General features: G+C 36.3%; 5 protein-coding genes and 3 non-coding genes across 9 annotated transcripts; 2 read left to right on the top strand and 6 right to left on the bottom strand.

Annotated features, from left to right (window-relative positions):
• The first annotated feature begins 99 nt into the window (after positions 1 to 99).
• LOC148787065 (U6atac minor spliceosomal RNA) lies at positions 100 to 183 on the top strand. The gene has a single exon (XR_016067112.1). It is a non-coding gene; the product is annotated as a U6atac minor spliceosomal RNA (small nuclear RNA).
• Positions 184 to 324: 141 nt separating this feature from the next.
• LOC148787064 (U4 spliceosomal RNA) lies at positions 325 to 479 on the bottom strand. Its single transcript, XR_016067097.1, has one exon. It is a non-coding gene; the product is annotated as a U4 spliceosomal RNA (small nuclear RNA).
• An 817-nt stretch (positions 480 to 1,296) lies between these two features.
• Positions 1,297 to 1,369, top strand: TRNAR-ACG (transfer RNA arginine (anticodon ACG)). Its single transcript has one exon. It is a non-coding gene; the product is annotated as a tRNA-Arg (tRNA).
• Positions 1,370 to 1,872: 503 nt separating this feature from the next.
• Positions 1,873 to 4,147, bottom strand: UREG (urease accessory protein G). Of its 2 annotated transcripts, none has more exons than XM_011086952.3 (7): positions 3,990 to 4,147; positions 3,712 to 3,888; positions 3,446 to 3,506; positions 2,952 to 3,153; positions 2,713 to 2,849; positions 2,498 to 2,602; positions 1,873 to 2,150 (listed from the first exon to the last, which is right to left on the bottom strand). In XM_011086952.3, exons 1-7 carry the CDS (start codon positions 4,076 to 4,078, stop codon positions 2,067 to 2,069), a joined length of 855 nt encoding a protein of 284 aa, XP_011085254.1. In that variant the 5' UTR covers positions 4,079 to 4,147; the 3' UTR covers positions 1,873 to 2,066. The 2 variants fall into 2 exon arrangements, with proteins under 2 accessions (XP_011085254.1, XP_011085255.1); XM_011086953.3 differs by having other exon boundaries at positions 2,728 to 2,849.
• Positions 4,148 to 4,953: 806 nt separating this feature from the next.
• LOC105167546 (cytochrome b561 domain-containing protein At4g18260-like) lies at positions 4,954 to 6,730 on the bottom strand. Its single transcript, XM_088884097.1, has 4 exons — positions 6,375 to 6,730; positions 6,128 to 6,292; positions 5,542 to 5,690; positions 4,954 to 5,412 (listed from the first exon to the last, which is right to left on the bottom strand). The coding sequence occupies exons 1-4, from the start codon at positions 6,516 to 6,518 to the stop codon at positions 5,022 to 5,024; spliced, it is 849 nt and encodes a 282-aa protein (XP_088740223.1). The 5' UTR covers positions 6,519 to 6,730; the 3' UTR covers positions 4,954 to 5,021.
• Positions 6,731 to 7,746: 1,016 nt separating this feature from the next.
• On the bottom strand, positions 7,747 to 9,811 carry LOC105167545 (large ribosomal subunit protein eL20). Its single transcript, XM_020695647.2, has 4 exons — positions 9,666 to 9,811; positions 9,443 to 9,558; positions 9,008 to 9,071; positions 7,747 to 8,290 (listed from the first exon to the last, which is right to left on the bottom strand). Exons 1-4 carry the CDS (start codon positions 9,678 to 9,680, stop codon positions 7,949 to 7,951), a joined length of 537 nt encoding a protein of 178 aa, XP_020551306.2. The 5' UTR covers positions 9,681 to 9,811; the 3' UTR covers positions 7,747 to 7,948.
• A 928-nt stretch (positions 9,812 to 10,739) lies between these two features.
• Positions 10,740 to 12,929, bottom strand: LOC105167297 (cytochrome P450 710A11). The gene has a single exon (XM_011086951.3). It carries the CDS (start codon positions 12,508 to 12,510, stop codon positions 11,020 to 11,022), a length of 1,491 nt encoding a protein of 496 aa, XP_011085253.1. The 5' UTR covers positions 12,511 to 12,929; the 3' UTR covers positions 10,740 to 11,019.
• Positions 12,930 to 14,567: 1,638 nt separating this feature from the next.
• On the bottom strand, positions 14,568 to 17,736 carry LOC105167296 (choice-of-anchor C domain protein, putative (Protein of unknown function, DUF642)). The gene is made up of 3 exons (XM_011086950.3): positions 17,446 to 17,736; positions 15,669 to 16,169; positions 14,568 to 15,319 (listed from the first exon to the last, which is right to left on the bottom strand). The coding sequence occupies exons 1-3, from the start codon at positions 17,531 to 17,533 to the stop codon at positions 14,730 to 14,732; spliced, it is 1,179 nt and encodes a 392-aa protein (XP_011085252.1). The 5' UTR covers positions 17,534 to 17,736; the 3' UTR covers positions 14,568 to 14,729.
• Positions 17,737 to 26,438: the final 8,702 nt, after the last annotated feature.

Below are 26,438 nucleotides of genomic sequence, written 5' to 3'. Positions count from 1 at the left end.
CAAAACTGAATGGTGATATCTTTACATTCATTGATATCCCACATCGCTTATGTGACAAAAGTCGCCCGTTACTTTAATTGAACAAAATATAAGACTGCTGTGTTCCTAGAAAGGAGAGATGGTTGGCTACCCACCTCCGGTTAAGGCAACCCACTTTGGTGGATCTCTTACCCAATTTTTTTTAAATTCTGGTTATACGTACGCGATTTTAGTGAGAGCACAGTAGCATTCCTTTTATTATTTCTTACAGCAATCGGCCCCAACACCATCCTCCACTGAAAAATACAGAAAAGAAAGAAAAAAAAATAGAACTAGGGGTTGTAGGGCTCTGCTCTGGGTCAGAGGAGCCCTTCCAGAAATTCTCGAGGGCCAGGGGCGAACCCAGGCCCACGAGGGGGTTTGGAAATAGTTTTCAACCAGCAATAGACGCGCCTCGGTTAGAACCTCACTAGCTGCGTCATTGCCCCAAGCGCAAAGATAACCCGAACCAGTTCGGAGCCCAAACCTTTACCATCAGCACCACTCACTTTCCTCTCTATACTCCTTCCATGTGGGATTTCTTTTACCACTTCTTTCACCTTTTGAGTTTTTGGTTCGCTACTCATTGTGCACATTGATTTCTTGTTCAAATTTCCAGAAAATGCACTTTCAAGAAAAAATAGAATTTCAAGATCTTACAACATATTTTTGGCATCTAAAACAGAAACAAACATTTAAACGATGAGTTGATAAAAGGAATGCAGAAAACTTAAAAGAAAGCAGCAGCAACAGATAGAAGAGCAGCCATCGCCGCAGGCACAGATAGCGCCACGCCAGAACTGCTTGCTCCGGGAGCCGGCGCCGGTGCTCCAACATCTTCAAAAACAGCAGCTCTTGCTCCGACGTTAGCAAAGGCCATGAGGGCTACAGCGTACACAAATAAAAAGACAGCCAATTTTCTTGCCTCCATGGATTTTTACTTGTTTTGAGTGGTGGGAGGAAGGGGGGGTGATGTTGAAGGAAGGAATGGAGGCGAAGGAATTTATAGTAAATTTTTGAGGGGGAAGAAAACAAGAATCTTCCAGCTATTGCATGGCATGTTGTTGTTTATGATTTGAGCGCAGGTAGTGGTTGTGCTGTCAGTAATGATGTGAGAGTATGTATTTTGGGTGAGTGTACACAGCCTGGACCGATGTTTGTAGCTACACTTTGTAATAAATCAAAACCTGCGTGGCGCATGGTCTACTTTACAGGATCGTTCAGATTGTTTATTTGCGTTGATATAGATAAAATCGTGAACGACCAGCAAGCAAACAAGACTCCATGGCCCAATGGATAAGGCGCTGGTCTACGGAACCAGAGATTCTGGGTTCGATCCCCAGTGGAGTCGCGTTTCTTTCGTTTTTGTTACAACCAAGTCCTCAATATTCTCCATAAATATAGCCCACTCTTTCTAAAACAAACTACTAGTAGTCCTAGTACATCCCATAAAATTGGAACGAGAAGATTAGCATAATCCCTCCACATAAATCGAGAAATGGTTCAAAATTTTCAAACAAATTACTAGTATTGCCAATTCTACAAGTCCAGACTTGTCCTTGACCTGCTATCAATTTATTTCCAAGAAAAATCCTCGAAACCGGCCGTGAAGATTTCATGTTAGCGCTATTGAATCCCCAAAGCTGAATATGGCAATCTCTCACTGAAAGCAATACTTACCACATAATTCAGTAAAGGATCCTTAATGTCACATGTACATAGAACATAAGTCACCACCCCAGGTGTTGATATACACAGAAATTCCAAAAGCATCACACTTCTTACATCTCAAGTTGATGTAATCCTGTCCCATATGCATAATTGTATAATATAAGTGCAACATTCAGAACCATATACCAGAATAGTTATTTGTTCACCATTTATTTAGACATAAAGTTCTTCTATTGGTACAGGAAAAAAGAAAATTGAAAGATCCACAACTAAAGTACATCATTTTGAGCAAATGCGATGGATAAAGGTTGCTAGAACAGGCGGAAAAAGCACGTAATAGAAAATACGCCCGGGGGAGGGGAACTTTCGGAGATCAACTAATGACGCTTCTTCCCTGTTGCTCTTTCCCAGGCATGTAAAACGTGGTCTACAATTTGCTTAACACCAACACCATGCTTTACCTGCAAACGGGTAATTTGAGTAATGTATACAAGGAAAGTATATGTATATTTCTTTCAGCAAATAATGTATAACGTGTATGCAAGTGATACAAGTGGTATTAGGATATCAGGCATGCTTAACACGGATGTTTAGTAAGCTGGAAAACAGAAGCAAAGTTTAAAGTCATGTCTGATGTTTCATTTTTCTCGTTATCCTTTCCTGGGTCTTGTAGTCATGTATTTTGGACAGAGCTTTCACAAGGTAATTTATGGACAGGTCTAAGAAGAAGTAATTATATAACTAATATGCAAGTGGCAAAGCTCTCTATAAGCCAGTGACACAATTTGAAGCAGAATGTGGAGAAAACCTGAGCAAAAACAAATGGACCACCATCCCTCATTCGGAGTGCATCACGTTCCATGACAGATAAATCAGCTCCAACTGCTGCTGCAATGTCAGTTTTGTTTATGACCTACAATCAAGGGGTGACTTAAAACAATCAGATCAATTAAAAAACTAGCACTGTGAGCATGTGATCAATCAATTAACATAGCAACATAATCTACAAGAGAAGACATAAACCAGCATAACACCCACAAGGAGGTCGGCCTGCGTAATTCCTGGACCTCCCTTTCGAGGAATTTTGTCACCACCAGATACATCGATTATATAAATTATATAATCAGCCAGTTCTCTGCTGAAGTTGGCAGCCAGATTGTCTGCATACAAAACAAGAGCAAGTGTCAACAGTCAATCTAACAGTAACCAGTTAACCAATGATGCTTCCAACCAGATAATTTTCGCTATCACATCCAGAATACCTCCGCCAGATTCACAAAGGAGTATATCCGCTTTATACAAATTGGAGAGCTCCTCAAGAGGCCCAAGATTAATGCTGATGTCTTCTCTAATAGCTGCGTGTGGGCAGCCACCTGTTTCTACAGCACGAATCCTTTCCTCAGGCAGAGCTCCATGCTTTATCAAGAATTCACCATCCTCTTTTGTAAATATGTCATTTGTCACCTGCAATGATGCTAAAACTATAAAAACCCTGTCATTCTTTACCAGAAAGTTACAGCCGCTATCCATTTTTTTATGTGGAGTCAATTACAGAGCTATAATTGCACAGGTAATATTCAAACTGGAATCAAGAAGTAGAGACGGTGGCGAGATTATAACTTCATAGGTCACAACTCGATAGTCCCCTGGTATAAAATCAGAATCAAGATGACTAGGAAAAAATACAAATGTTCGAGCACATAAAACATTAACAAAAGGAAAAACATTGGCAACAGGTACAAGGGGTTATACATACAGCTGCAAGACTGTAGTCATCCCTCAGAGATTCACATAAAGCTAACATCAAAGCCGTTTTTCTGCGAAATAACAAACAAAAGAGTTAGGAAGACTGAAACTCATACAAATTGCACAAATATGTTTGTAAATTAACACAGAGTAATTAAGAATGTAATAACAAACCAAGAATCCTCCCCCCAGACAGTGACCATCTTACAAGTTAAAATTAAATAAAAATAGCAAGACTACAAGGAAAAGAAATATTAAATTAAATTAAGAAAGTACCCAGTGCCGACGGGGCCGCCGATACCAACAGTAAACGCTCTTTCACTGAAATCCCTGTTTGCAAGTGGAGGTGCTCTTCTGCTGAAGTAGCCTGGGGAGTAAATGGGCTCGTGCGAGTGCGGCGCCAGTCCATCGTGGCTATGGTAAACTTTCCCATCGGGGCCAACCCATGATTCCCTGTTGCACCTCAAACAATCACAATACATTCATATTCTAATATCAACACTCTCAAAAGCATAAAATTGAAGACAAAAATTTCCAAGAATAGAGTGTATTACTCATTGCCGTGATGGTGGTGGTGATGGCCGCTATGGCCGTGCTCGTGGTCGTGGTTGTGGCCGTGTACATGATTGTTCTTAGACGCCATTGGACACTACGTTTGAATGGAGTCGACGAAGGTCAAGGCAGAGATAAGAGATGCAATTATGAGCAGAATCGCTTAAATTAGATGATGATAGTTGTCTTACCAAAGTACCCTTGCCAGCCTAGCACATGATATTTGGTCTTGCATCCACAAACATAGTTGCAAATGTACAAGGAAGGCCTTAATTATTAGTCTCTCGATATTTAAGTCAGTAAAAATTGATAGTAAACAAAGTTTGGTGTAATAAATACAATTGAGATTACTCATGGGCCTATTCAAGTTGAGGGGTTATTCATATTTGAAAATTTAGATCATTTCACCCCATCACATAAAATCAAAGTGATGTAATTGAAAAATAATGGTGATTACATGAAATCAAATGCCCAATTTGATTTTAAGTTGGAACTACCCATCCCGATCTTAAGGATTCGGAAGTGTTTAGTTATTTCTCAATTTTCTAAGAACTTTTTTGCTATTGGGTCTGCTGTGGTGTGGAACCCCACACCACATATGTGTATTAAGACATTAGAGAGAAGGGATAATGACATTTGCACTCCTAACTTATAATTATATTACACATATTTTCTTTTGCATAAACAAAGAAATCTCCTCACAGCCATTTGATTTGGATAGTGATGTTTATTTTTGGGGGTATATGTGTAGTTTTTCAAAAAAAATGGCCGGTAATAAAAATGTATGTATATTTATTTAAAAGTAAAAAATAATTTGTGTAACTAAATCATAAGTTACGGATGTAAATGTAATTCTATCTAAAAAGAATATCAAACTTAGGCACTAAGCCTGTGGTTTTCAGTAACTTGAGAATCTTGAAGGCTTATTATACGGAGACTAGGAATAATTACAAACGACACAATCCAAACATGAATTAGTGAACACATATTGCAACTCTAAACCCAAGTAACCATACAAGTCAATAATGGATCAATCATGTTAATTGAAACAGTTTATCGAGTGCATTTGTTCTTGAAAAATAAGTCCCAAGTGCGTTGCTTTTCCTGCATGGCTCATTCACTAATACACCAATATCCTTTACGTTGTTGTCAGCTCCAGCAGCAGGAGAAATATTGTCTGAATCACCATCCCCACTTATCATCACCCCTTGCTTTTGTATGTACTCCCATTTGTCTTGAAAAAGATAGAAAATTACCATGAACGAGACCTCAGCTGTGAAAACAATGGTCCAAAGAGTCGAGCTTCTTGATGTTCTCTTGTGGTAGGCCTGTAAACCTGTGTAAACATTCAGGATTCCGACCAAGCATATGGTTGTACCTAGTATCCAGTGCGAGAAGTACCACGCTCTCCTACTTCTACTTCCCCTGTACAGAGTGGGAAAATGGTTTATATAGACAAGAAACGTCAAACAAACCCCGACAAGTTGATGAAAATGGAGAGAAGGGATGTACGTAATGGACTTGTTTCTTGGAAATACATTGAGATAGAGGTACCTTTTAGGCCTTCTGAATCCAGTCAGGACCTGCAAATAAATGGCAATATAAAGAGCCAGCCCTATTCTCTGATGACTGTTGTCGAACGCATTCTCAAATTTTCTGATTGATAAAACTGCTCCCACAGTAACGAGTAGAACGGAGAGCACCTAATGTCATAAATTGAAAGAACAATACTTAGAGGTATGCATTCGTTGCCGGTTGCCACCATATGTATTAGATAATTAAACTATGTCTAAGAGAAAATTTGAAAATAATGCTTTTGCTAACTTTACTATTGACAACATTGGATTAAATACTTTGCTCCCACCTAACTGTGGGCTCTCTCATGCTCCAAAAGAATAACTTTTAGACTTCAATCTCATATCTCATGCCACTACTAAAGGGCAATCATGATTATGCATCAAGAAAATGTACAACAATGTTTAATTATAGCACCACAGACTATAAAGGAACAAAATGATTTGATCACATCCAATTGATAAAGAAAAAAGATCAATATTTTTAATGTTTTCTTTTTTCTTATTCAATTAAATTTATGTCTGGTTTTCCTCGACTCTCCAAACCACCTGGTATGGATGCCTACCTGCACAACTGCATGAACATAGAACAAGATTTTGCGCGTGGAAGGACGGCATTCCTTTGTACTTGACATCCTGATTGTTAGTATTCCTACAGGCATCAAGAATCCCATTGAAGCCCATAATAGGATTCCATGAACCGCGATATCAAATGCCTGCTGAGAATTTTCCTGCAAAATTAGACACAAGAAAATGAGTAAACTTTCTGACTCCAGTAATATAGATTTCATAAACAGAGAGATGATCCACTACTCGCTGCTTGTTGATGCTGCTGTTGCGATGAATGCCGGCTTCGTTCTGTTCATAGGATGAACATTCAGCAAGATGTACAAGAAATAAAAGAGCCATCCCATAAAGGTTGCTGAGAGAGGGCATTTTCACAACAAGTATGTGCATAGAAAATGAGAAAAGCTTCAACTTCTGCGGGAATTACAGTGAAGGTTTTTGAGGTTGGTGTAAGAAAATGCTATCTTTATTGGATGTATGGTTGTGTCTGGGAATGGATGAGCCTAGATCAATACTCTGGTTCTGTAGCAAGTATTTCTAGTCTTGCAATGATGGTGTGTCACTTTGATTGTCATCCTTTCCCTTTGAGAGATTTTATGCATATTTTCTGTGTCTGAACAAAAGTAATCGATTTTCAGCATTTTTAATGTACATGGTAATCATGGCCTAAACTCTTTGATTAGACTGAGGCACTTTTATGTGTCAGGGCATTTGTCTTATAAAGAAACCTTTGATTTCGATAAATGGAAGACAGTGAATTAGTTAAGTCAGGGAGGGCTATTCGTCAGTAACTAATATGGTTAACTATTAGAAAAAGGTAATTGAATATATACTAAAATGAATGCTTAGCTCACTATATCTACTTGGGATAATTTCAAATTAAAATCAGGCGAAACAAAGGGAGTGTATATATTACAAAGCATTGATTTTGGTTCTCTCTCTCTCTCTTATATTTCTTACAATGCAAGAAATGGGGCATGCAGTTTCTAATCAAATGCAGTGACTGGGACTATTGTCGGGGCGTTGTCAAGTCATCCAATAAATAATAGTGAAATTGTAGCCTGGTTTTGGATCTAAATTCTAATAAATATCAGCAATCTGTATCGCTTCAGTTTGAAGCCAAATTTTGGCAAAACATCAGCTCCTCAGTTCTCACTAATAAAAATTTCAGTTGCTGTCCTTTGCAATTATAAGCGACAGTAAGCTCAGAAAGAATCATAATTAAGTGAACAGAATAACATTATACTTCATACATTATCTCCACTCTCTCTATTCTTCCAATTAGGGGCTAATCCCAGGTGTACCCTTGTGGGTAAATGATTTCATTGGCATGTCATAACAAATTCAACATTGCCATTTTTTTCAACCCAAAATGTCTAATATTAACTTTTTATTTCTTCAATGAAAAATTTGAAGTCGAGCAGTGTTGTTTTTCTCCATATTCAATGGTCTTACTGTAAAGCAACTTATATCCATGTAAATTCGCCTTAAAGGTCTATCCCATAGTGCTTATGAAAACTCCGCATCTGACCTGAGTGCCAACATGTATTTTCTCATTAGTTTCTGGAAAGAAAACAATCACCTCATGCAAGCAGCAGATTGAGCATAGGACCATGAGTTAACATGAGATAATGATATCCTCAAAATAGATAAAAAGTTAACAAACAAGCAGTTTTTAAAGTAATCCTTCCTCAAACAAAAGTCTGTTATCCCAGGTAAACAAAAAAGAACACGGTAAGAATCCAGCAAAACTGATAAGAGTTTCTACTATTTCTTTTCTTGCAAGGAACTTGCAGAAATAGAGAATTAATGAAAACATTTTACATAAAGAGGTTGGGCCTTGAAGCCTTATATGTGGTCTTGAGCTTCCTTGTTGGCGGCCTCACCTTCCTGAACACCAGTGGGAACTTGATCTTAGAGTCATGGAACTGCTTGGTACTCTCCCTTTTGCAGAGCTTAGCAGGAATAGTGGCTGTCTTAATAATTTGGATGCAATGAGGGCGGACTCTGTGGCGAGAAGCCATCTCAGTGTACATTTGCTCAACCGCACCATTCAAGGTGGTATCACGATACTCCTTGTACATGTTGTGGTAGCCAGTTCTACTTTGGTATCTCAACCAGATACCATAGTTCTTGATCGTGGTTGGGTTCTTCTCAAAAATCTAGTTTTGGAAAAGAAGGTTCAGAACATGGCATTGCAAGACTTAAGAAAGAAAAAGTATGGAGTACGAGGCATAAACCTCATTGTAGATTTAGAGAATATAGAGTGAGCCAATTAAACAGACAGCACATTGTTTTCAAGAGAAATTACAATGAGGCAGAATCAAAGGTGTAAAACCATTCATCCGGAGTAAGTTATAAAGAAATGTAAATGGGCAAATGTTCTAATTTTGTTTGCTTAATAAATGATGAATTCCAAAAGGACTAATGCAAAAAGTAGTTATGAGCAAAAATTATCTCAAACCATGTTTCTGTTCAGAAATTCATACATTCAAAGACACAGCATTAGGGGGATTAACTTTCACAAAAATAACTAGCCAAGTTCCACTTTAGCATTTGTATATCCAGATAAGCTAAAAGTCATATCCTAAATGCAATGCAGAAAAGTGCACCGACAAGCATGCACAAAAAGGATAAAACAAACCACACGCAATAAGAATGTGATATGGAGATCACTAAAGGACAACAGAAAGTATAGGCATCATGCGATGCGACTAAATGAATTTCATTGCAAAACATAAACAAAAGAATACACAGCATATTTGGTACATCTGAAATCCTGCTAAATCATTGAACCAGATGCATATGCAACAAAACAACTTACATACCTACTCAAAAACAACATAACAAAAATTCGAAAAATGAAGGAGATCATATACCTCATTGATGGCAAGAATTTGACCATTGCTCTTCTTCACCTTCTTAAGCTTCCTCAGAAAGTACCTGCATAGAGGAACATCACCCCACTTCACCCAATCAGTGCTACTAACCTACAACTCTTAAAGCATCTAACATGCAAAGATTGCTCCCTAGTCCTGGGCATTCTATACTCTATTTAACCTCCCAATCCTCTCAACTACTTGTTCTTTCTACTCTCTAAATAGTGCCCGAGAGATATTTCATTCAGAGAAATCTGATTTCTGTCAGCTAATAACATATGACAAATAGAAAAAGTAAACCTAAAAAGTTTTATGCGTTCACTAAACAATCGGGTACCTCTTAAACTCTGCTACTCAAGCTACTCATATAGATAAATAAGCTCCTGCAGACGAATGCGGATTTATATGGGAAAAGCAAAGGACGACGAATATTACCAGAACTTGGACTTGGCGCGGACCTCATTGGGCGCCCACAGCTTCATACGGTAGATCTTGGGGTGCTCCTCGGTCTCCGTCGGCAAAGCTCTTCCGACCACCTGGTACTGGTGGAACTGCAACGAGCATCATAGACAAAAAGCCAATCAATTATCCATTACTTGAAACACAAACATCAGAAGTACATCGTGGTTAACGTATACAAAGATGAGCGGGCACGTACCCTGTAGGTCACCATTTTCGACAAAGCACAACTTGTCTCTCTTCTCAGTTCCTGAGAGGGTGAGAAGCGTATGTAGGGTTTTGTGGTTATGCCGAGTGAAGGGTATTGGAAACCCTAGGTTATATGGGCTTCCAATATCATCTGATCATTTGGGCTTACTTATCTTCCGGACCTAATGCAGTGTCGTATAACGGGCTTTTTGTTTACGGGGCCTGCTATTTTGTTTGATTATTTGGGCATACAGGCCGTTTATTGCTGGGCCTCTGGATTGGATCAATTTTTGGTATTTTGTCTTTTATGTCAATTGGCTTCAATGAGTGTAAGTTGTATGCATCAAATTGATATATTATATTAATTTTGGAATTTCATCATGTGCAAAGCACAAAGTGAGTAGGATAAATTTAGAAAGACCTCATGAGAGAAAATAAAACGAAAAATCAAAGAAAATTACTTGTCATTAAACACTCACTTCATAGTAATTAAACAAAAGACAAAAATAAATATTATTAACTTGTAATAAGAAGGATAATATAATTATCTGGGTCAAGAATTTTACAAATAATAAAAAGAAAAAAAGTAAGGGAAGTAGAGATAGAGTTAAATAGAGGCGAGGAATCCAAGGAATGTGCATGTTTTTGACACCTATATTTGTGTTGCAGAAATAGACAAATCAAAAGTTACTTGCAAATTGGAAAAGTGGCTCATTTATTATAAGAATTTCACATCACCTATCAAATAAATTTAACAACAATCTTCAATTTTAACCGCATCAATAAAATATTTTACGTGTTGTTTAAAAAAAGAGCATATGAGAAAATTAATTTATTTATTAAATAAACAACTAGACAATATTCATGTTGATGGAAAAAGAAAAATATTTTGTGACATGTTAGAATTTCAATTACCAAATTTATTAATTTTATTTAAGATTAAGTTGAATTTGTATTTAGAACACAATACAATATATACATCATAAGAGCTTGAACTTGAAATTTTGGCCAAACTCAACTCGTCTCCACTCTAAATTGCCAGCTAGATGCCAACTTATTTCGTTATACAAATTGATAGACAGAATAAACAAATCCACAACCATCATAATTTTATTTCTTTGAATAATGAATCAAAAACAGCCAAAGTTTTAAACACTAATTTTAATTGTTTTCTTTTTTACAACAATAATTCCTCCCACACAACACCCCCAAATATTTGCCACCCAATCAATTCCTTTTGTTTTCTGTTTTTCTCTCTCAAGACAATTGTACACTTAATATTCTTTTTGGTCGTTGACACTAACCACCCCCAGCAACGCAACATCCATCTCCAACAAAACAATCAGATACAAAGCGCATTTCGATCACGAGGCACACCGAAATTGGGCACATCTCCGTGACAGAAATACCCTGCAGTCGTCCTTTGGAACAATCGTCGGGACATAAGCGATTTCATCGCAGCCGTCGGTTCTGTCCCGCTCGAAATCCACCAACGTGGTAAACATGGCAATGAACAACATCAGGTGATTAATAGCGTACCTCTGGCCCACGCACTGGTGGGCCCCAGCCCCAAAAGCTAAAAAGTTCTTTTTATAGACCCGGTCCTCCTGCCTCTCCTCCGTGAACCGATCCGGGTCGAACGCCTCCGGGTCCGTAAACCCCTGAAAAGACGAGTCAAAAACAGATGGAAAGACGATTGTGCCCTTTGGAATCACATAATTCTCTGTCAACTCGAAATCCACCCCGGCAATGTGTGGAACCATAGTTGCCGGAGCTCTGATCCTCACAACCTCACGCGCCACCGCCTCTGTGTACTTCATCTCCCTCAGCTGCTCGCTTCTGATAATGGAGTTGTCTTCCGGCATCCAGTACTTGGCCACCTCTTTTCTCACCTTCTCCAGTACATGTGGATGAGAGCCCAAATAAGCCACTGCCCACAGTAAAGAAGAAGTTGAGGCGTCCTGTGCGGCGAACAAAAAGTCAAACAAATGGCCACCGATTTCTTTGTAGCTATATTCCAACGGCTTTTCCGATAGGTCCCTCAAGTTTTCTTGCATCCAGAAGTCAATCAGGCACGTTGGTTCTTCTCCGGATTTCATCTTCTTCTCGCTCTCCTCCGCACAACCGGCAAGCGTCTCAACGAGTCTCTCCACAGCCAACCTCGCGTTTCTGAAGGCAAACCCCGGTAAATCAATGGGGAGCTTCATCAAGCCGACGTTGAAGAAATTGTAATCTACATTAAACCTTTTACGGGACTCCTCATTTAAGTAAGGGCCCACAAAAACCGTTTGTGAGGTTTCCAAATTCATGTCGCGGCAGAGGATGCGAAGTGGGATTGACTGGCCTTTTGATTTATTGCACCAGGACTCGAGGTGTTTGAGAATAATCCGCTGTTGGATATCGGTGTAAGTTTGGAGTGCTCTGGGGGTGAAATTGGGGGCAATCTGACGACGCAAGTCTTTATGTTGCTGCCCAAACATGTAGATTAAGTTGTGTTCGCCGAAGAGCTTCTTGCCGAAAGGGTGGCCGACGAGGTGGAAGGCGTCGGGGCGGACGTTGGCGAAGACTTTGTGGGAGAGGTCGGTGGAGTAAATGTAGAGGATGTAGCGGCCGATGATGTAATTGGCGGAGATACCTAAAGGGGTGGACTTGGCGTAGGAGGACTGGAGGTCCCAGAAATTGGTGGGGTTTGTGACCAAGGGAATGGCGTTGCCTATGAAGGGGAAAACAAGCGTTGGGCCTGGCAAGAATCGTTTCTTCTTGAGGTAAGAGATTTGCTCAATGAGGAGAATAAGAGCTAACACGGAGACGAAGTAGGGAAGGTAAGGGGTAAACATACCCCATTTGAGTTCCATCTTCACTCCCTCTCTGATTTGGGCGTTAATGCGAAGTTGGTTACGAGGAAAGGGGAGATGAGAGGTGGGAGGTGGGAGAGTGGGTCAATATAAAGATGAACCGAAATCAGCGATGCATAAATGGTAGTGGTAAAAGCTGAGCGAGGAGACCAAATCTGAATTTATTTGCAGGGTGAGGGAAGTGGCTTTGTAGCGTTGAAAAAGGATGTGAAGTTTGAATTCAAAAAGATGGGATAGTCAGATTAAGTGCCTAATCAAGTGCTAGAAGGGTTGCCTTAGACTCTACCCCTTTTTCTATAGATTTTTTTTTTTTTTTTTTTTTTTTACGAAGAATCAGTTTGAATTAGAATTTCTGAATTTATAAGTGAATTCAATTCCTAGAGTTAGTGGGGTTTTGCAATTGTGTTGGGCATGTGAGAATTTCTGGACAATTATGCATAAGAAAGAATGCTTATGCTTAAGGAACAGGTGCTGTAACTCTGTTTTTGTGCTGCATCTTTTTCTTTGTCAAGCTGGCAGCAAAAGTAAGCTAACAACGGCTCCACCGAGCGCCCGAATTCATTGCCAATCAACAATGTAGCCCGACACTTGGAAAAACGCCGAACTTGTCAACTAAAAAACAAAGGACAGGTCAGGAACAAGCATGCCAAGATCACGAGATAGTACACCATCAATCAATCAAATGACCCAAAAACGTGAGATAACGAGGTGGAATCTTAACCAAATTGGCTGTAGATGACTTGTACCGTTCTCTCCTCAAGGATAAAGCTATTGCCAGGTTACTTCCCCAATTTCTTATGGGCCAGTAGACTGGCAAGAAACAGAAAATTAAAAAGATTTTGGAACTAAAAATGATAGCCACAAGAATTAAGTAAACCACCATCCTTGCCTAATTTATTTATTAATTTTTTCAAAATAAAATTATCCTCATTGAAGATCGAATTGATCTATATGTCTTTTTCGAATGAATTTCTTGAACAAGAATCTATACATGTCACATTTATCTATGTCTAGAGAACGACCTCAGCATTTAATTAGCCAATTTTAGGACATTGGGCGCACACAGTAGCACTAAGTTCGCTGATCCCAAAGACTTGCAACTTGATTTTCACTAATTTTGTGGTAGTTGATGTTAATATCAGTTTACTTATACGTAACATGTAGCTAAGTAGTATAATCATCAATTAAGTCCAAGAACAGTCTGTCCGGAGCTCATTGATAGAGTAGCCCAAGCGATATAAGTTCCACAAGGACCACAATAATAGATTAATATTGTAAGCTTATCTATTTATAGTTAGATAGAAATATTGAAGCCGTCCACCCAAGTCCTATACTTTTGTAATTGTGAACAATTCTAATCAACTTCATTTTGCCACCTGCAATTTGATACATTTTTGAACTAAATATATAACTATTTAATAGAATTTAATTAAATATTGAGATAAATTTATTAAATAATTTAATAGTTATAGCAATTATTAGTACTTATTTAAAGATTCTAATTACTTATTGGAATAAATTTATTTGTAATTTAGTGATTATAACCTATTCCAATTTGACAGTGTAAATGATTTTATAGGCTTTTTTTTAATGATTTCAATTTAGCCTATTATTCTCATGTAAATAAAAAATAATTTGAAATATAAAAAGATGGGGCTGCAAAAAATAGCAAATGAAAAAGGATATAATCCTAAACAGGAGTACATAGCCTGAAAAATATTATGTTGCGCTGATACAAAAAATTCCTAGTCTATTTTGACTTTCTCCCTACTAATGTTACTATTATTGACCGTGATGAGTTTCCTAATTTTAGTGTTACCATAGAATTGCATGGAAATCAATATTTGAAAGAATATATCTCATAATAACGATGATGATAGTGATTCAATTAGTTGATAAGTTTTATTTTTTTTCTTTTTACATTTATAAATAATAATTCATAATAACTTCTCTTATTTACTTTATTAGATATTGCATAATAAAATAAGTGCTCAAAGATATTATCACGACATTCTCTAATAACGATGGTTGACTAATTTATTTATTTGCATGCAAGGTTGACTCAATTAAGCTGACCAACATATCATTTCCATCAACGGAAAACCCAAAAAAACTTAAACGCAATACAACGTCAACATGGGAATTGGTTTGCCAACATCGCCATGCATGCACCATAAACATATATCATCAAGCCACAAATACCACTAACACCCTTCTATCTAAAACAAAACCATAAATAGCAACTGGAAGCACAAAAACAATCCCAATCCCCCCATCCTAATTCTTATTGACCCTGACTGCTCAACTCTTACATCATCCACCACCGGACCACACAACGAGCTCATATCATCAGTTCTCGTGTTGTAATACACGCTGTAGAAGGCGATCCGTGTCCTTTCCGCCTTGGCAGTGAAGTTGACATTCGCGGACTGAAACGTGGAATTCGAATCGGGCGTGTAGTGTATGTTTTGAGCCTGGTCACCAGCAAATGCCATGACGGCCAGCGGCTGCTTGCAGGCGTCCCCTGCGTGTCCCAATGAGAATGTCAGTCGATAAGGCTTGTTAGGTTTGGTTTCCACCATTTGCGAGATTATGCCTTCCTTCCCGGAGAGCAGCTCGATGGCTCGTTTGCCTCCCGGGACCGTGAAATGATAGGAGTCGATGTAGCGGACAGCTCTGTTTGATTCAACAATCCAACCTGGGAGAGAGGATGTATCTTCATCAAGGTTGGTGGGGAGCAGTACTCCGAGCGACTCGTTTCTGAACATCCATGGCCCTTCCTCAAAATCTCCGTTGACAACTGCATTATCTGCATATCATAGTAATCTCAACAACCCAAGTGAAAACCGCAAACAGCTTTTGATGCTTGACTTATACATCTTACACAGGGAGTATAATTCCGATTGAATTTTCGCCTATTTCATTTTCTACTAAATGAGTTAGAAGATAGAATAAGATTTATATAAAAAATTCAATTCAGAGTTAAAAAGCTATAGGAAACAGATCTCTGTGTTCATCTTGGGCTCATGTATGCTCGTGAAAAATAAATGTCAATACTGCGACAAGAGATGAATGGCCCAAGTTCATATGGGCTAGATCCACCGTCCATAACGTATACCCACTGTCAGCAAAGTTGACAAGAAAATGACCTGACTAACCTTTGGGCTTATCCGGCACGAACAGCTTCTTGATAGCGATGTCATCAATGATGGGTCCACAAGTGGGGTCGTCCTCCATGCCAGGATTTCTGAACACCACCCGCACATCCTCCTCCTCCGCCTGAAAAGCCCACGCGTACGAATCCCAGCCCTGAACACTGTACAGAGTCTGCAGATCGATGGTCTGTGACGCGGGGGGAACAGACACATTCAGTGACTCTAGCTGCGCGCACGTGCGGGCCGCGCTGAACGTGACGGAGTAGAGCGAGCCCTTCTCCACCTTGACTTCCTGGCTGATCTCGGCGTCGTTCCCAAGGCGAACAGCGTGTGCACCCTGTGGTACGATGAGGATCATCCCACCCTGTTTTTGCCCGGACTCAACTAGCTCCACAGTTCCATTAGTTTTCCAGCTGGGGATTACGGCTGGGCCGTCGGAAACTCCGCCGTCCGAAGAGAATCCGCCGGACGGTGGGGTCTCGAAGTCACCATTCACAAGTGCGCCTGCAATTAACAGTTGACATTGGCCGTGAGGTCATTTTGTTCTAAAACATTTAAAACAAATGGAAAGTATTTGTGAGGATGCATTAATTTAAACGAGGTATAAAAACCATAAATGATTGGTTTGATACGATAACATAAAAAAGAAATGAACATAACTAACATCCCAAGAACAAGAAAATTTATTATTCACTATCATTTTATTAATAATAAACCAAAATCATAATAAATAATTATTATTAATTATAATTAAACAGAAATCGATGCAAAAATTTTAAGTTATCCACAATGACAACTATTTTTTATATAGTTATAAGTTATAATAAATATTTTTATTATAACAATCAGCCATGTAGTTATTATTTTTAAGCAACTAATGATGGTTAAATATTAAATTTGTTATAGGGTAGTGAGATATGTATTTTGTAAATAAGTAAAAATATATTTAAGTTTTTTTGTAAAAGAGTAACGAGTAAAAATGGAAGTGAAACATATTGGAAAGGGAAGGGGCATAAGATTTTTGGAGATGGGAATGGGATGATATAGGTATAGGCAGACATATGAGGTGACAGTGACACCAATAAATTAAGAAGTATACATCAGCAGCAGCTTAAAGTTGCGTTAAACCAAAATTTGGAGTGTGTTATTGGGCGTCGGCGAGTTCGATTTCCAACATGAGTGAGAGAGAGAGCCCACCGGCCCATTAACCCATAAACCTGCTCCTATCCCAATCCAAAACCAAACAGCTTTGACGTCCGTCCTAACACTGTGCATTAGCCTTCATTTATGGGCATTTGTCTTAGTTTTAGTGTTACTGAAATCTGGAGGAAGATTTCAGTGTTTTGAAAGGAAGTGTGAAGCTTAATAATAATGGGTGTGGGTGTGGGTGTGAGTGGGCCAACAATATTGAAAGCGTGAAACATTCACACTCACACTACTAGTATAATCATTCATTGCTCATTGCACATTGCACTCAACTGCACCACACTGGATCTTCATAAATCCAACAGAATTAGGAAACATAGCAGAAAACAACCCAAATTAATACATTTGTTCACTCACATTTTCATCACTAGGGGATATCTTCAATTTGGCTGTGGGCATTATTATAGTACCAACATATAAACAGCAATATTAACTTCACATCCATCGCACTGAAATCTATAGATATGGCGCAGTGAACTCAACTTCTCAGATCCCATATACATAAACATCCAAAGAACCCACAATACAAGAACTAATTAAGACTGGTAATGGGGTGGGAGAGAGAGAGAGATACCATCTTCAACTACGGCAGCAGCAGCAGAGAAAGCAAAGAGAAACACCAACACTGAAACCCATTTGCATTTCGTTGAGCTCTGCACCATCTTTAATGTCGAATGCTCCCTCTATCTCTCTCTCTCTCTTTCAGACAGTATGTGTGTGTGTGTGTGTGTGAAGCAGAGGAAGTACAGTCTACAGTGGAACCAGACCGCGTCTGAGAGAGAGAGAGAGGAGAAGAGTGAGAAAATGATAGAGAGAGAGAGAGGACAGGGGAATTGAATTGTCCTTTTATCCAAGATTCGAGCTGCTTTTCTTCTTTAATCGCCTTCTTCATACCTCTCACTTTATAAACTAAACCAAATGTTTTATTCAATGAACAAATTCCACTTCTCGATTTTAACAAAGTCTGAAAAACTGCATATGTTTCTTTATTTGTATACCCATTTTTAATTAAGAAACATATACTAATTTATATAAAAAATGTATAAGAATTAAATTAAGTACATAATTCATGTTGATTCGGGTCAAAATCGCTGGTATGCTAAATACCCACGAACGCTAAATATATAAGACCTTAATCTATAAGTATTCAGACAACCAGGAACCAAGATCATTATATTTGCTAGAGTAGTTGTAGCAAAATTCTTTAGAGTTCAACTCAAGTCAAGTCGAAGGTAAAAACTACTCTAAAGGAAGATCTCGATTAATGCTGAAAATAACATGTTTCTTACACTGGAGCCCCCCCTAATATATATAGGGCGTCCATATATCAACGCTTATACAAATCCACGTGATAGAATTTGAATGTGATGATAGAGTGATTAAAATTTAAAATACAAATAACCGGATCGAGTCAAATCAAGTATAATCGGACTTACTAGAGAAGAGGAAAAAGTGCAAGTAACCCCCTATGATACTGCAAATAGACAAATCACCCCATACAAAAAAATAATTTACCTCTTTTCATCTTTTAAAATACAACAATTTACATTCATATGCTTTTTAAATTGAAACAATTTACTTCATTGTATAGGAATGTAAATTGCTTAACTTTTAAGAAATATAGAGGTTAAATTGTTATTTTTTTTAATAAAGAGTAATTTTCTCATTTACAATATTAGAAGAAATAAATTACTATTCATCCCTAAAAGAATATGCAATTTATTTGTCCAATTTAATCATATTACCAAATTGCAAAGGTATGTGTATTCCTTGTGGTGTTTATAGTGGTGAAGTGTAATTAGTGTTGATAGGTGAAGTAACATTGAAGTTTGTAGAGAGGGTAGTATACAATAATTTGTGGGCGTGTGTATTGGATTGTATCTGTATGGGGTCTACCGCCGCACAGGCACAGCTATTCTGAGTAGTACTAAATTAATTACAGCATTAAAAAGCAATTTGTAGCTTTAAAAAATTGGATTGAGTATGATTAGTTGGACTTTTTTGAAGCTGTGGATTGGTGTTAATTTCACAGTCCACGAGGAGGCTGCCCACAAAGCCTGTCAAATTCCACTCTAAAGTTTGAATTTTTACAACACAAAATGTGTAACTTTGACAACAAAAACAAACGCAAGAAAGAAAAAGAAAAAGTAACACCGCCTCCAATTATTTTTTCGGTTCACAATTTTCCAACCTTTGCAATTTTTTCTAAAATTTGATGGACAATAGTGTTTTCTTTTTCTCATAATATGCAACTTATTATATTATTTAATATATTAGAATTTGAAAATTAATTTTAATATATCAATACTTCAAATCAATATATACATTTAAACAAGATAAAAAAAAATAATTCCTGCATTCTTGATTGTAAATGTAAAATCCCAACATTATTAATTGATAAGGCCCCACCTTAAAGTGTATATTCTTTCCCTCCAAAATGTGAAGAGAACAATCAATTTTGACAAAGTTGTTCATCCATGAATCTCTTTTTCTTTTTTCTTTTTTCTTTTTTCTTTTTTATATTTTTATATTTTTAGTGTGGATTTGTCACTCTAGATTCTCATTATTACATATTCTATAGGATTAGCATTAACAAAATTTGCTTGCCTGAGGTTGATGCTCTTGGCTTGGATCAAGATTTACTTCAAAAGAGAGAGAGAGAGGAAAAAATGAATTTTATTATGACTAAAAAATATTGTTCCTGCTCACATATTGTTCCAATTATTTGAATAAAATATTTAAAATATTTTAAAACGGTAAGGAAATTATTGAATTCTAAAAAAATTTGCGTGTTTTTATATGGATTGACCTGACATGACTGACATAATTTATCATTTGAGTTGTACTATCTTTCTTGAATTGACACAATTCAATGTTCCACATCACTTGATGAGTGATCCAAGTGAATCCTTGATGGAGCGGAAGTAATTGAAAGTAAAAAATAACGAGAATACATTTCTTGTATTCTAGAAAACTCATGTTGGAATGGAAAAATAGCTTATTATTGAATAAGTTTCTTAACAAAGTTATTAGCTATTTAAAGAAAATAGTTCTAACAAGCTTAGAACTAACTAAAATTTGGACTGTTTAAAAAACTTATGAGACTCGGCCCAAAAGTCCCCTACTACGGTAGCAATATTCTTATAAAATATTAAACCCAAAAGATAACTACATAAACAAAAATAAAATATGTGAAATTCACAAAAAAGAAAAAAAAGAAAGAATAAAGATTCGTTAGGAGGATGGTTGAAATGATAAAATTTCACGACGATCAATAGCCCCTCACAATGATTAAAAAATATAACTGTTTGAAATTTTACCGTCCAACTACACTGCCAAATTACTAAACTTTGGACTTACACTGTCCAAAAGCTCCAAAGTCGCATGCGCCTCTTGCTTTACACCATATTTTTCTTTCTTTATACTAAGAAAGCTTTCTACAAGTCTAACATTCAAATATAAAATTAATGGCAGCAAAAGGGAAGGATACCATGGTGATGGAGCCCAAGTCAATAAATAATTGAAAATTGAAAAAAGAAAACAAGTGTAGTTCAATTCTCAATTGGAAATCAAGTAATGGGCTGGGCCTTAAATCGAAGAGGAAACATAATCCATTACAAGCAGTACATACTGCGACTGCTTGTGGCCCAATAAATCACAGGCCGAATTGCACTAAAAAGTCAGATCTTAATAGGACAATAGGGGTAGGAGTGTGAACCCAAACCTCTCTTAAAGAGAAGTAAGGACAACTCAATTAAATGGTCCGTGAATGAACGTATGATTTGATGTAGGTGATGTGAGTAGGTAGCTAGCTAGTAAATCTTGAATGAAATTTGTGAAATATTCCTTCCTAGTGGACACTAAAGATAAAGCCTGCAGAAGAAGGTAAACTTGATGAAGATCAGCTTTGTACCAGAATAAATGGAAACACACATCTCCTCTCCCTTAAATTCCTACCCCAGAAATAGTATGGTTGGTGGGATGGCTGCACCCACCTTGCTATGCTATCTACCTACCACAACATGCTGCATCTCATAACCTTCATGTTTTTGATTCACCACACCACCCACTCTCACACCCCATTTTTCAGGGCTTCCAACTTAATCAGTGCCGTAGCTTCATACTTAGCTATCATGCATGCTGCTTTTAGTTCTAATTTGCCTCGTGTACGTAATAAATATAAGAATCTTTTTTTCTTTTATAATATGAATTAGGTCTAATCACATCAAGTTTACGTATTGAAAATGTTATTATATTTATCATGTGATTGACGACTCTTTTATATTGCATGACAAATGCATTGTGATGTGGACCTGAAGGTCATACATAGACCATATGTTCCCAGTCCAGCCCGATCAAACTACAAGTATGTATGGACTCATGGTGATCATTTAATCAAGTCTAAATCTATGATTCACATAAAATCGTAACCAATTTTCTGTGTCCCAGGTACAACTTTTGCTGCCTAAGAATTTGTTGCCATCTTTCATATTTCTTCTCTATCATCTTTCATATTTCTCATAAGTGCCGTTGGTACCATTTTCTGCATTCTTGTAAATCTTACACCAAGAAGAATCCTAAACTGTACGGGAACTTATCTCATTGATTTAATGTAAACAAATCCAAGAATAAAATATACACGATGACGTTTCTTCATTCGTGTACGTCGTTGGTTTTAATTCGATTAAATTTGATTTGAATTAAAAGTTTCTTTTTTACGTACAAACAGAATTATGAATGATTTTATAGTTGCTTTAATTAATTGAGAGAATAGCTTCTACTTAGGTCATGCTGATGCAATTACTATACATATTTGATTAGCGAATAAGTACAATATTCACTATACATATAAATACAATATTTAATTGGTGATATAATATATAAATTTATATTAGTATCAGCAGATGGTGTTAGAAATTAAATAATTTCCACAACTTAATTTATGCACATTTGATTCAGGTGGCAACTGGGGATTTTATAGTACAAATGATTGCAGATTGAAAATTTGGAGGGTTGTGTGAATGGTGGGGGAGTGGTTCCAGTTTCCACCATGCATGCGCTAATTGAGTTGACAACATCACTCACCACGTACTGCCATTTTTATGTCCAAATGCTTGGGCTATTATGGGATTCAGGAAACGCCTCTGCTGCTGATATTTGTTTCTCTCATTTTATTCAGTTTTTCAGTAAATAACGTGATTTTTATGAAATCAAATAAACCATATTTGTTTTTGGTTCCTAAATTAATTGATTTTCTAATTAGAAAATCATGTTGGAAGGGACCCCTTTCTTTCTTTTTTTTTTTTTTTTTTAATTAGAACATTTTCCTTTGCTACAGATTTTCAAGGTTTTACCTGATTGAATTAATGATCTTGTGTTACGAGGTAAATTGGATAAATGTATGGATCATAAATTATTATTGAGAACTTGCATGGCCAAATGATCTTTTATACATTTTTGTAGTAGTAATTATTGGTACTATTGCATATGTAACTTAGGCTTATCAATACATAAATGTATTCATTCAAGAATATTAATGATAGATAAATATATATTTTTACTAAAAAATTTAAGAAAATAGCATAGTTTAGAGATTAATCGAACTTTTCAATATTTGCCATTTTTTTGAGTTTTTAGCATTATAACTTGTTTTGTTAGGACTAGGATTCTTTATTGTTAGAGTTCTTTTGTGATTCTTTATTTCAAACTTAATCCTAGATTTTAACTTTTCATTCTTTATTCATAGCAATGACTTTAATTCAAATGCAACCATCACAAAAGAAAGAGAATTATTTCCAATATTATAAATAATTATAGTAAATTAGTACTATTTTCTATGATCAGATAAAATCAATACAAAATATAAGTTTTGACAATGATTATCCAATATTTGCCATGATTATAATATAATTAAAATATTTATTATAATTTATAGTTATGACTACTTGTAAAAATATTGGCCAAGAGTTGTCATGCGTTCGTTGTTAATTAGTGTTTACCACAATAATATACATTGAACAACATGAAAGTATGAGGCTTTTTTCCTTTATCCTTTTTTACATAAACACCGATCCCAACTACACATCCACCCAGATTTAAACACAAACTTTTCGTAAAAAAATATTAACCTCAAACCATTGAATTGTCCAATAAGATAAGAATTAGTTAGGCAGGATGAGCAATTAATTAGTGGATTAATAAATTTGATTAAGGTAGTTTCATAAGGTTTGTTGAATCTAACTTTGGTGGTTATATGCTATTATCAAACCATTTACTTAAAATAAACATAAGAACAACTAATCAACACTCCCTAAGCTAAGATGAACTTATCCTTAAAAAATAATCATTGGCCAAAGGAATTACCACTTTTCTCTTTTGTCAATGAATTGATAATTCATCGCATTTTTCTATGTAGAGCCGCTTTTGCCACATTTAGGGAACAACACTTTCTCATGCACTTGTTCATCTTCTTTATAAAACAAGGATAATAAGAAAATCATAATGTGTGATGCAAGTCCATAAAATATGAGTGCGCTGTCAAATCATGATCAGCTTGCGCAGTACAGAAATACGATTGGAGACGTTGACAATGATAGCCCTTCAACACTCCAATTAAATTCAATATTAATCTTTGGCCTCGAGTGACCATGTTAATATGGGACGTGATTATTTCATGCATGAAGCTCATACTGTTATTTCTTAATAATTATTTTATGTCATTAAGCGAATATAGTCTTACTTGAGCAGTGAGGTTGAGACCTTACAATAACAATATTATGAGTTCGAATCTCATAAATATGGGTTGGTGTCTATTTTATGTTAGTGATAAGATCAAAACAAGACTTCAAAGAAACAAGATCAAAACTAGAATCAAATATTGGAAAGAGAAGAATCATGATTAATCTGAATCTTGGATCCTTGCCTGCATCTGGCATTCTATACTGAAACTATGTAAGAAACGATGAATGGTCCCTGATCAATCATTTTGTGTGGTCATAATTATAGCAAGAAAGCTCCGGCTAAAAACAGTAGTGCGACAACAAAGGACCACAAGGCCATCTTTGGCTACTTCAATGAGAAAGAGTGGTTGCTGCCTGCCGCTGCAAATCCAAAGATCAAAGCTGCTGCATTTGGTCTCTTTATGTTATAAGCAGGAAAGACGTTTGAAGAATAAAGACAAGGGCTAAACCCTCGTTTTTACATAGCTATTTAATCTCATTAGGAAAAGAATAGAAGAAAATTTTGACAAATGAATACATAAAATGAGAAATCTATATCTAAATTGAAAGGGCTAAACCCTATCAAGTGAGGAAAAAAGTCAATGTGACTGCTAAAATTGATAATGGGATTTATAGCTTTAGAGCTAAATTTGATTAATTGCTTAGTTTGAAACAAGTGTTTTTGTGGACCTTGAGATTGCCTTCTCATAAGATAACTCCAAAAGCAATACTTTCTTGAGTCTGAATTCTGTTCATGAAATTTTGATACATCAATACCCTATGGAGCATGTACTGAAATTTGCTGAAATCTTATTGCTCGGCACCAATCATTGATTTCTTCTTCTTTTTTATTTACATTTTGGGGCATGGGAAACCATAGATTGAACTTCAGATATGGAGTTGACATAGTATGGATTCGTTGTTATCTTGAATTTTATTATGTCAATAGTCGAGAAATAAAAAGAGAAAACACATTATATTAAATTGGGATGTAAAAATAACACGGTGCTTAAAGTGGGTGAACCAAGTGGTAAGCGGCTTGTAAGCTCTTATAGATGGATAAACATTCTAAACTTACCGGAGACATCACAGAAGCGGAAGACGGCCCAAAATCTAAGAAATACTAGACTTCCCTACCTAACCTTTTCCACATAAAACAGAAGAAAAGAAATAAAGGTATACATGGTGTGTTGTCATTTTAGGATATTTAATTACGTAACAATTGATAATATGGTAAATAAAATATGATTATGAATGTTGAGTTATTTAGATGAAAAAATTAAAGAAGCAAGAAGCATGGCTAATAATATAATAGTGAATAGCATCATCATTTGGTTTTGAAAAAGCAGATAGAGGAGGGCGGAATTACATTCAAGATAGATCCAAAACTTAATAATTTCTGGACAGAATGATGAAGTGAATTGGTACACAAAGGCATGCACATGAGAATTGTGCATAAAAATAGGTAGATAAATACGCAACAAATGAAGAGGGCCCGCAGCATGGGAAACTACTCTATAATATTTGCTGAGTACGTAAAATGAAAAGGCACTAAACTAATTGTGGGTGCACCACTTTTAAGTTGAACCCTTCACTTCAAAAGCTACTCTATTTACTTTTAACTTAAGAGAGAAAACAAGTACAAAAACTTTCAACAGTCCATTTCTTACTAGTCCTAATCATCTTTATTGCGGAAGCTTCATTCCTCCTTAATCAATTAAACTTAAGGACCATATATTAAATGACACATAAAAAATTTCCAAATATTTTAGGCACGAGGAGGATCACATTTTTAGGACCACCGGTATCCACACTTCGGATATTGTATACATCTGTGGTCATTGGATACTCCAGAATTATGTGTGTTAAAAGAGTCCTAACACATACGATGTTCAGAGTGTAATGAGCGCACGCGAGCGAGAGCGAGAGTAATAAACTAGTAAATTGACAATTTTGGGTCTTTCTCAAAAGATAGGACGTCTCATGCGGATCATTAGTAGACCCCAGCCAGATTTCTTCAACCGTTATCTGTTATCTTCTCTTTCTCCCCCCATCCCCCAATTTAGGGAGCCCTTGCGAACGCTTTAGAAAAGGGCTTTTCAGTTTCTTGCTCCTTAAAAGTACTTTTGTAGTGTTTAAGATGCCAACTTTTGAAACAGTTAAGAAAAGCATTTTTTTAGTTCTTTACTCTCTAAAAGTACTTTTGTAATGTTTTGGATGCTGACTTCTGCTTCTAAAACAGCTAAGAAAATTACTTTTCAGTTTCTTGCTCCTTAAAAGTACTTTTGTAGTATTTGAAATGCTAGCTTCTGCTTCTACAACAATTAAGAAAAATATATTTTAGGCCAAAAGTTAGAAGCATCTCAAATGGTACTTTTAGTGTGTTGACTTATTATTTTAGGCCAACTTTATTTTTTACTACTATACCTTATTGTAATAATTTAATTCAACTTTACAGTTTCTAGTTTATTTTTAAAATTGTATATTTAAAGTTGATATTGGAGTTTTAAAATAATTTGAATAATTTAATAATAATTAAATTTACACTTTCATATATTTACTATTTTAAAATTTTTATATTTATTTGCTATATCATCTAATTAATTATATTATTTCGTTCACGTATTATTATTTGATTAATTAATAATATATATATTTTTTTGAAATCATGCTAGTTAATCAACAATTATAATATTACTTAGTGGAAGTATTATAAAATTAAATATATAGTTTTTAATATTTTTAAAAAATGAAATAGGAAATATACTAATCGAAATAAACACTGCATTAATTTAGTTGTTTCAAAGTGCAAAATGGAGCAAATGAGTGTTGGTAAATGTACAGGCGA

This window comes from Sesamum indicum, linkage group LG8 (assembly GCF_026168435.1).
Source record: "Sesamum indicum cultivar Baizhima isolate 11 linkage group LG8, ASM2616843v1, whole genome shotgun sequence".
NCBI lineage: Eukaryota > Viridiplantae > Streptophyta > Magnoliopsida > Lamiales > Pedaliaceae > Sesamum > Sesamum indicum.
The sequence above is the reverse complement of the archived record's forward strand: the minus strand, read 5'-3'. Positions and strand labels throughout refer to the sequence as shown.